This window comes from Helianthus annuus, chromosome 1 (genome assembly GCF_002127325.2).
Source record: "Helianthus annuus cultivar XRQ/B chromosome 1, HanXRQr2.0-SUNRISE, whole genome shotgun sequence".
Classification (NCBI taxonomy): domain Eukaryota; kingdom Viridiplantae; phylum Streptophyta; class Magnoliopsida; order Asterales; family Asteraceae; genus Helianthus; species Helianthus annuus.
In genome coordinates, this window is record NC_035433.2 from 127,637,339 (window position 1) to 127,647,800 (window position 10,462).

At 38.2% G+C, this 10,462-nt stretch overlaps 1 protein-coding gene across 1 annotated transcript; it reads left to right on the plus strand.

Annotated features, from left to right (window-relative positions):
* Nucleotides 1-9,482: 9,482 nt before the first annotated feature.
* Nucleotides 9,483-9,938, plus strand: LOC110876693 (nonsense-mediated mRNA decay protein 2-like). The gene has a single exon (XM_022124856.1). The coding sequence runs from the start codon at nt 9,483-9,485 to the stop codon at nt 9,936-9,938; it is 456 nt and encodes a 151-aa protein (XP_021980548.1).
* The last annotated feature ends 524 nt before the right edge of the window (nt 9,939-10,462 follow it).

The window sequence follows — 10,462 nt, forward strand, 5'->3', positions numbered from 1 at the left end:
TCAAAACCGAAGGAGTGTCTGAGTCAGAGTCAGATGGTGTTGGTAAATTGGATGTTAAAACTTATCATAAAGAAAAGATTGTTGAGAAACTTGATTCAATTTCTGAAACCCCATGCCAAAATTGTTCAAAACCCTGCATGGAGTGTCTTGAAAAAGATACAAAGTTTCAAGAATTGAAACAACACGTTAATATGATTAAATTTCATCTAAGTCAAGTTAAAGAGGAATATGATACACTGGCTAGATCTATTAAAATGATTCAAAAGGAAAGCGTTGCAAATGATAAAGCCACGAAACTATTAAAATCAACAATTTTTGATAAACAAGTGGAAGTCAATTTTCATTTAGACACGATTGCATCATTAAAAAAAGAGTTAGAATTAACCAAAATTGAAAATGAACGAATCGATAAAAAGTTAGTGAGCTATGCTGCATCTTCTTATGTCATTGAGCAGATTGTCCCACAACCACCAAATGCAACACCGGTCTTTAACAGTGTTCCGCCCCCAATGTGGAATCATTACACTCAGAAATATCCAAATGGGGTGGAAGCTGCATTGAACCTCAAACTGAGGACCATTGAGAATGAGTTACCGGAGAGTATTGATGTTACATTCTCTCCGTCCGACACTGACAATGAGTCACAGGTTATCAAGACTGTTGTTGACCAAGTGTTAGACGAAGAGAGTGATAACTCGGAGTCTGAGATTGTGAACACTCATTCTGAGAATTATGTGTCTGATTCTGAAGAAGACGGTAACTTCTTAGACCGATTCATACCAAAATCAGACAAAGTCGCAAATGATGAGCCGATCATTTTGGTTTACACAATGATTGGAACTGACAAGCTTTATTCTGATTTTTAGTATCCGCTCCAAAATGCAAAGATTGAGAATATTGAAAAAGTGTTCAAATTGGTCGAAATTAACATTTCTGAGGTGAACAACAAAGAGTTCTTTTCAAAACCCAAGAAGTCGTTTGATAAATCACAATCTAACAACTCGGGTAAGAAAGAGTGGGAGGGAAATGGTGGTAACAAGCGAAATGGAAACAATTTTAAAAACAAAGGAATTGGTTTTGAAAAGAAAATGGTTAAGAAGAATATCAAGTCAAAGGAAACAATGAGTGATGTTTTCGTTGTTGGTCCAAGTGTTGATACTGAAAAGCAGTACATTTTCAGTCAGAAAGCCATTAATGATTTCAATGCAGCGAAGAAACTGAAAGAGGAGTCGTTCAAATCAACTTTTGTCGAATATGACAAAAGAGTTTGCCATCGCTGCAATGAGATTGGTCACATGGCCAAACAATGCAAGAAAGTCTTTGAAAAACCTGTTTTGCAAAAACCCCGACCTAAATCTCCAACTGATAACAAGGGTAAAAAACCAACGGTTTCACCTGTTCGCATTTTGAAGAGGGGTGAATCTTTGAAATCAGAAGATAAGCCGAAATCAACTTTTGAGGTTAGCGAATCTTCAAAAGTTCAAAAGACTTCAAAGATTTATCGAAAAATGAAAGTTTTGAGAATCAATCTTGGGTAGTGAAATCAAAATCATCGGTTGAGGAGAAAAAGATGGAAAGTGTTTTGAGAAATGAAACAAAAGGTTTTAAAGATGATGTAGAAAAGTTTGAGTTTGAACTTGATAAACTTCTTGAAGAGTTTCCACCGATTAAAAAGGAAAAAGTAAAACCAAAAGTTAAAATTGATGTTCCAAATGTTGTGTTTAACTTTCCAAAGGTTGATGTGACGTGTGACATAGTTTTTGGTAGTGTTTCAGCAGTTAAAAAGTCATGGGCATCTTTGTTTGAGTGAATTGCTATAATGTTTGCAGGGGCTGCCCAGGTCGATAATTTCAAAATGGATAATGGACAGCGGAGCCTCAAGACACATGACTGGAATGCTGGCGTTGCTCTATGATGTGAAATCTATCAATGGTGGATACGTTGGATTCGCTGGAAACCAGGGTGGAAGGATTGTTGGTCAAGGAACCTTAACGAATGGAGTTATCTCGTTTGAAAAAGTGAACTACATAATAGAACTGGAAAACAACCTGCTGAGTATTTCGCAAATTTGTGACAAGTCTTTTACCGTACATTTCATTAAAAATGAATGTCTTGTCTTAAAACCTGGGTTTAAAATCCCTGAGGATATGGTGCTGTTGCGCGCTCCACGAGAAAATGACTTGTATATTCTTGATATGAGTGTCGCAAAACCAACAGATCATCAAAAACAGTGTTTTGTGTCAAAAACTAAAGCTACAGAAAAAGAGTCGATTATGTGGCATCGAAAGATGGGCCACATTCATGTTAGGAAAATGAATTTTCTTGTACATAATGATTTGGTTGAAGGTGTGAATTTGAAAAGTTTTCACTTGTCTGATGACTGTGTAGCTTGCAAGAAAGGAAAGCAGACAAGGAAAACACACCCGCAGAAGTTGCTGAATTCGATCAGAGTACCGCTTGAGAGACTCCACATGGATCTCTTTGGGCCGGTTAATGTGAAGAGTATCAGTGGTGACTTATACTGTCTTGTGGTTACCGATGACTTCACAAGGTTTTCATGGGTAGTGTGTATGGAGAGGAAAGATCAGGCGTTTGAGTCACTGATGGTTCTTTTCAAAAAGATGGGGACGCTGTATAAGCTGCCAATCAGGAGAATAAGAAGTGATAATGGAATGGAATTCAAGAATAATCGAATGCTCGAGTTCTGTAACGAGAAAGGGATTCTTCATGAATTCAGCGCACCATACACTTCACAACAGAACCGCGTAGCTGAAAGAAAGAATCGTACTTTGATTGAAACTGCTCGAACAATGCTTGCCGATTCCAAGTTACCCATATTCTTCTGGAGTGAAGCAGTTGCAGTAGCGTGCTATACTTTGAACCGAGTGCTCACCATCAAGAAATATAAGAAAACATGTTTTGAACTTTTACACCGTTATAAGCCCAATCTAAAATTTTTAGAACCGTTTGGATCTCCATGTACCTTCATAGATCCAGATGGCAAATTTGGTGCTAAGTCTAATGATGGTTTCTTTGTAGGTTACGCAAGCCCGTTGAAGAGGGTGTTTGTGCCATGCCTGGGAAAAGTAATTCAAGTTCAGCATGTAGATTGTTAGAAGCACACAGCTCCACCACAACTTCCCGGACAAAGATTCTTGTTCGATTACAACAAACTCTGGGAGTCTTTCCAACTACCGATTCAGCCAAGTGATGAGGAACTAGCACTTTTGTACCAATATCAGCAGTCAATGACGCAAGAACAAGTGCCTATACCGCTAGTAGTGTCTCCACCCACCGAGGGTACGCATAATCACGAGGCTGGTCCAAGTGGAACTGCTCACGAACCACCAGAGGAACCAGCTCCAACATTTGACAATTCTGACGACTCAGAATTGGAATCCGGTCTGATTTTTGACGAGGAACTAAATGTTGAAACGACAGAAGCTGAGGATCACACCGGTGATCAAGACATTACGAACTTGCAATCGGAAGTTAATGTGCCTGACACGGCTATGCCACGAACATTATCTTATCATCCTTCAGAGCAGATTATCGGTGACCTACAAAGTGGTGTGAAGACGAGAGATCGGATCAACCGAGCACTTACCTGTTTTTGTTCATCTGTTGCTCCTTTACAGGAAGAATTCTCACTTAAATGTTTTATCTCGCAGATTGAACCCAGAACTTATAAAGAAGCTTTGACTGAAGACAGCTGGGTGAATGCTATGCAGGAAGAGCTGCAGCAGTTCGAGAAACTGGGTGTTTGGAGATTAGTAGATCTTCTTGAGAATCAAAAGTTGATTAAGACAAAGTGGGTTTTCAAGTGCAAGAGAGATGATAAAGGAGTCATTGTTCGAAACAAAGCACGATTGGTTGTACAGGGATTCAGTCAGCAAGAAGGCATTGATTACAATGAGGTTTATGCGCCTGTTGCTAGACTTGAGGCTATTAGGATCTTCCTGGCGTTCGCGTAGTGGAAAGGATTCAAAGTATACCAACTTGATGTGAAATCTGCATTCCTGTATGGAAGAATCATTGAAGAAGTGTATGTGGGACAAACACCGGGTTTCACTGATCCACTACACAAGAACAAAGTCTATCTTCTTGATAAGGCGCTCTACGGACTTCACCAGGCCCCAAGAGCCTGGTATGAGACGCTTTCCCAACATCTGCTGGCCAACGGTTTCACCAGAGGGACAGTTGATAGTACTCTGTTTACAAAGGAAGTTGTAGGCCATCTCTTAATCATGCAGATCTATATCGATGATATCATTTTTGGTTCGACGAATGACGACTTGTGTAAGGATTTCGAGAAGGTGATGAAAAAGAATTTCGAGATGAGTTCGATGGGGGAGATGAAGTTTTTCCTCGGGCTGCAGGTGGAGCAAATGCCCGATGGAATCTTCATTCATCAAACTAAGTACGTGAATGATGTGCTGGAAAAATTCAACATGGCTCAATCCAGTCCAGCATCAACCCCCGTAGCACAGAATCATGGAATTTGTCCAGAAGAGAGTGGAGTCAAGGTGGAAGAGATGTTGTATCGGTCGATCATCGGATCCTTGATGTATCTTACTGCTTCTCGCCCGGACATCATGTATCCAACGTGTTTGTGCGCCAGATATCAGTCAAGCCCAAAGCAGTCACACTGACAATCGTCAAACGAATTTTACGGTATTTGAAAGGCTGCCCAAGCATAGGCTTGTGGTATCCTAAGACGGGTGACTTCTCTCTTACTGGTTTTGCTGATTATGACTTTGGAAGCTGCAAGCAAAACGCTAAGTCCACCACTGCTGGGTGTCAGTTCTTTGGAACACGACTTGTGACCTGGCAGTGCAAGAAACAAACCTCAGTAGCGCTCTCTACTTGTGAGGCTGAATACGTTTCGGCCTCCAGCTGTTTCTCTAAGATCCTTTGGATCCAACAGCAGATGCGAGACTTTGGTTTGCAATTCTTGGATACACCGATTTTCGTGGACAATGAAGCAGCGATTAATATAACAAAAAACCCGGTTCACCATTCTAAAACCAAACATATTGAAATCCGTCATCATTTCATCCGTGATTGTCACGAGAAGAAATTGATTCGGATAGAACATATACACACCGATGAACAGAGGGCTGATTTTTACACCAAACCATTTGACAAAAAGAGATTTAATTATCTTTTAAAATTAAATGGGATGAAAAATTTGCTTTCTGGGAGGGTTGAAGAATGTGAAGCCGAGGAGGGCGGCGATCTGAAGTGATCTGCGTTACGTTGTCAAATTTTCTGTACAGTTTATTTTCTGCTTTCGATAAAACCAAAAACTCAAAAATATGTTTTTGTTTTTAGGGGGAGAAAGTTTGCAGAAAAATACAAAAACATGATAAAATTTGAAAAATCCAAAAACATTAGAAAAACTGAAAAAGAGTTTGTGTATAATAGGGGAAATGATAGTACATCAGCTAGACAGACAGTACGCTAAATATATGTAATGTTTAATATGCGTTAAGCAGTCTCGCTGATGATGTGCCGATAGGTTTTTTAGAAAATTAGTAGATTTGTTTGGGATATAAACATAAATAATTACTTGCTTTTATGTGGGGAACATCTCCACGATATATGGGTAACCCCCGAAATCTTGTTTGAAAGGTCCCTCTTTCTGAGATACTAGGTCTTTATACTTAGTGATATCTGGGGTATTATCCCGGGACTTCTGATTTCGCGGAAGCAATGGCCTAGTCCCCGTATAATACTTTACACATGCTTTACTCGTAAAGCCTCCCCTCAGCATAAAAAATGATAAAATATTGCATAATGCTAATCATGTGCTGTTGTAAAAAAAAGATTCCCTAAAGGGAACACACCGAAAGTCGAGCCATCATCTCTCTGCTGAACGGAAGTTCTGACCTGAGCTCTTACGGCCTCGCATTCACCCTATTACAGATATCATCTAGGTATACTCACCTGTAAGACTGAATATTGGGATCTGGATACGGGAGTATATACTGAAGTGGGACACATGTAAAAGCTAAGATCTTAAAACACTAAATCCGTATCCCGAACAGATTGAAAATTGTGTGAAAATTTAAGTGGATCAGTATATCGACAATCTAAGCGAATTGTTTAATGCTAGGTATGAAATTTAAGCTTAACGGTACTTGTGTCTTGTCGGAAGCTGATATGATCCCCTAACACGCTCATAAAAATATTGTGTGTACAGTTTCCTACTTATCATATTCTAAAATCCAAAAAGATTTTTATTTTCATCTTATTTTCGACAACGTACGTTGGGGATCAGATGATCAAAGTCTTATGTGCAGAACATGTCTGAATCATGAGGGTTGGGTAAGCAGAAGATTCTGAAAAATGACTGGTATGTGTTTGAAAGTTTGAAAAGTTCAAAAGTTCATTAATTTGAACTAAATTCTGTTTCAGAAAGTCAGCAAACTTCATAAAATGGTCAACCAAGGTCATTAACTTGGACTTGGTAGGCTGAACAGTTGACCAAGGTCATTAACTTGGACTTGGTTAACTGGGTGTGTCGGTAAAAATTGAAAAAGTTAAAAATTTGAAATTTTTAAAATGTAATTTCGCTTGAAACGGTTGATTCCGCTTGAAAAGGCTATACCGCTTGAAAGGTGTTTCCGCTTGAAACTGCCTCAATGCTCATTTCAAGCGAAATCAGGTGGTCTATAAATAGCCAGCTGATTCCGCTTGAACAAATCATTCTTGTTATTCCGCTTCAAACTTCTGTTCTAGGCGATTTCGAGCGAAATCTCAAAACCTTCGATTTACAGCCGTTATACTGCCCGTTTGTTGTTAGATTTCTTGTTTTTAGTTGGTTGGCACAACTATAAACATGGGAAAGGTAAGATTGATGGTCAATTTGACTTAGATCCGTCTGTTTTTGATTGTCGGCGATAAACAGAACTCTTATCTTAGATCTAGGGTTTGATTGTTGATTAAAATGAACAAAAACCATATATGTGTGGTCGGAATGTGTTGTAGAACAGTTTTAGGGTTTTGATTGAACCAGATCTGATGATTTCGTATGATTGACGATGAACAGGATGAACAGACTTAGATCTAGAACGTTTGTGTAGGTTAAAATGGATAAAAATCACACCATTGTGCTCGGAATTCACTGATGAACAAACCCAGATGTTTGATTTCATCATCAGAAAAGTTTTGAAAATTTGTTCATGATTCCGCTTCAAATAGGGATTCAGCTTCAAACAGTATTTCGCTTGAAATGAAAATTTTTTAAAACAAATGATTTCGCTTCAAATGGTCATTTCACATAATATGTTATTTCGCTTGAAATGTTGTTTCATTTTAAGTGATTTCGCTTGAATGATGTTTGATGATGAAATTTTTTTTCAAAGTGTTTGATTTATTTGTATTGTGTTGATTTTCAGGCTTCGAATGTGATTTTGATGAGAAAAAGATTCCAAAGTTGTCTGATTTCAGGAGTATTCTGGAGTTTATGAGGAGATTGCCAATTCAAAAAGCATTGACGAATCAACATCTGGTGTTTAGATCTCATATCAAACGTTTTTGGAAGCACGCAACATATGATGAAGAGAGTAAAGTGATCAATTCGGTTGTTAAGCTAAATGATGAAAAGAAAATGATTATTATTTCAGAGGCACTTGTACGTGAAGTATTGAATTTTCCTGGTGATGAAAATTCTCCAACAAAATTCCTTGAAAGAATGGTCAAAGGTTGTATGCTGCGGATGGGTTATACTGGTGCTCTAAACAGTGCTAACTATTTGAAGTCAAAGTTTACAAAGCCATACAAGTTTCTAATTCATTCAGTATTGCAATCTCTGAGTCATTGCAAGGGAGGATATGATGCTATGAGAGACTATCAGATAAACATGGTGACAGCTCTTGTATTGAACAAGAAGTACAACTTTTCACATATTGTGTTTCATTATATGGCTGAGAACATTACATCAAAGAGTAAGACTTGGGTGTATCCAAGATTTGTTCAAATGATGATAGATTATGCTTATCCAGATCTTGAAAGAGATGAAAACAATGATATGTTGGTGTTATCTCACATGAGCAATGATTCTTTGAAACAATTCGCCAGATATCATCCGAATCATCCAGAGCCAAAGACTAAAGTTGAATTTTTTGGTTTCATCAAAGATCAGAACTATCAAGATCCAGATCCAGTCAATCATCAGAACTGGAGGAATGAGGAAGAGATGAAAGAAGCTGGTTATGCTGATGAATTAAAAATACTTGAAGAATTCAAAGGAACTCGAAATGATTGGTTTTTAAAAGAGAAAAAGAAGAGGGGCAGGAAAGTTACGCTTAAAGTACAAATAGAAGAGGGTTCGTCTTCTCAACCCAAAAAGCGTCAAAAGAAAGTTGCTAAAACTTTTCTTGTTGATGAACTTGATGAAGAAGAACCAGAACTAGAACCAGAACCAGAACCTGAAGTAGAAGCTGAAGCTGAAAATGAAGCAGAAGCTGAAACTGAAGTGAATGTGGGAGTTGATGTTCGTTTATCTCCTAATTCTGAAAGATTATTGAAAGGTCTTAATAAATTTAATGCTCAGAAAGAAAAGGTAGCTGGTGAGAAAGAAGGTGACGATGGTGATAAAGACTCTTCAAGTTCATCTGATGAAGAAATTGATGAGACAGAGCGTGAAAAGAGAATTCAAGCTGAGATTGCTAAAGAAAAACAGCTGAGAAAAAGGAAAAGACAGGAGAAAGAGGATGAGGTGTATGTTCCAACACCTGAGGATGTAATAGAATCTCAAAGGCCTCCTTCTAGTGGAAGAAAGAAAGCTGGTGCAAGAAAGAGAGTTGTTACTCCAAAGATGAAAAAGACATTGAAGATCTTGCTAAACAAGAAACCTATCCAAGAACCTAGTAAACCACCATCACCACCACCTGAGCCTACACCACATCAATCAACAATACATTCACCACTTCATCAATCACCCCCAAAACAACCTACACCACCAAGACAACCATCTCCTATTCAATCACCACCACATTTTACACCACCACATCAAACAACATTCCAAGATCAACCTTTACTTACTTCACAACAAATATTCCAAACACCACCACCTCACAACCACATGTTCAAACCACACCTGGTTCTTCTGGATACAAATCTTTTCCAAATATTCCACCAGAAGGTATTTCTCTTGAAGAGATTGGGATTTCAATTTTGCAAGTGATGTACAAGTTTAGGATGTTGAAAAGAAAGTTGATGCAGTATTGGTTGAAAACAAGAGATTAGCAGACCGTGAGAAAATTCTTGAGATGCGTGTTAAGAAAGTTGAGTCTGAAAACAAGTCTTTGCTGAAGAAAATAGAAGCAGATCAGACTGAAATTGATATTTTGAAGGTTAAAGTGGCAGAGCTGGAGGAAGAAAAGGCACACAGAGACGAACAGAACAAGTACTTTGAATTGAAGAACAAAGAACTTGAAGCTGCCAAAGCGGTGAAAGAACACGAGTAGTATATGATGAATAAGGTTCTTGAAAACATGCTCGGGAAGTCTATAGAGCAGAGGTTTGAGGAGATAGAAGTTGAAGAAGTTAGAGCAAAGCGTCAAGCAGAGATTGATGCTCAAATGAAAGACAAAGGAAAAAGTGCTGAAGGTTCTGTGATTGCTGAAAGATCAATAGTTTTATCTACTGATCCTGAGTCTCCTATTCAGAATCCTGTTCCTATATCTGCTGTATCAGCTATCTTTGAAGAAGATGTGTTACGTGAAGATCTTGGTAATGATGATGAGGAAGAGGAGGATGATGACGAAGAGGATGACGATGAAGAGAATGATGATGATGAGGATGATGATGAAGAAAAAGTATTCTCTGCAAGCAGTCATAGTTCTGATGATATTGATGATAATGATGATCAGGGTGATACAGGTGTTATTGTTTCTGAAGCATCAAAAGAGCAAATGTTGATGATTTAATGCATGATGATGCAAATGAAGATCATGATGATGATGCTGAAAGTGAGGGGGAGCAAGTGAATGATGAAAACGTTGATAAAATTGAAAAGTTAATTCTTCGTATTGAGCCTGATGTAGAAGAAGGAGAAATCAGGCATACATATACTTTGGATGAAGTTCTCAAGATGTTTAATGTTAAGGAAGATGACTTCAAGTTCGATTTTGAAGATGAGCTGAATTCTTTCGACATCAACCAACAAACCGAGTATGAATACAAGTATGTTGAAGAGGCAGATGTCTATGACAGGGTTGAGGTTGAAGATTGTACAGATGAAGAGAATGTGAATGAAGATACTTCATAATTTCCTACCCTGGTTGAATTCTTTAGTGAAGAGAATAGAGATGAACTAAGAAGGAAAGTTGCTGAAATCTTTAAAGATAAAAACTTTGACGGAACGACAAAGGACCCACAGAAAGAAGAAAGAAAGAAGTGGTTCCGTAAAGATACTGAAAGAAAGTTCAAGCGTCCGTTGAAGTTTTACAAA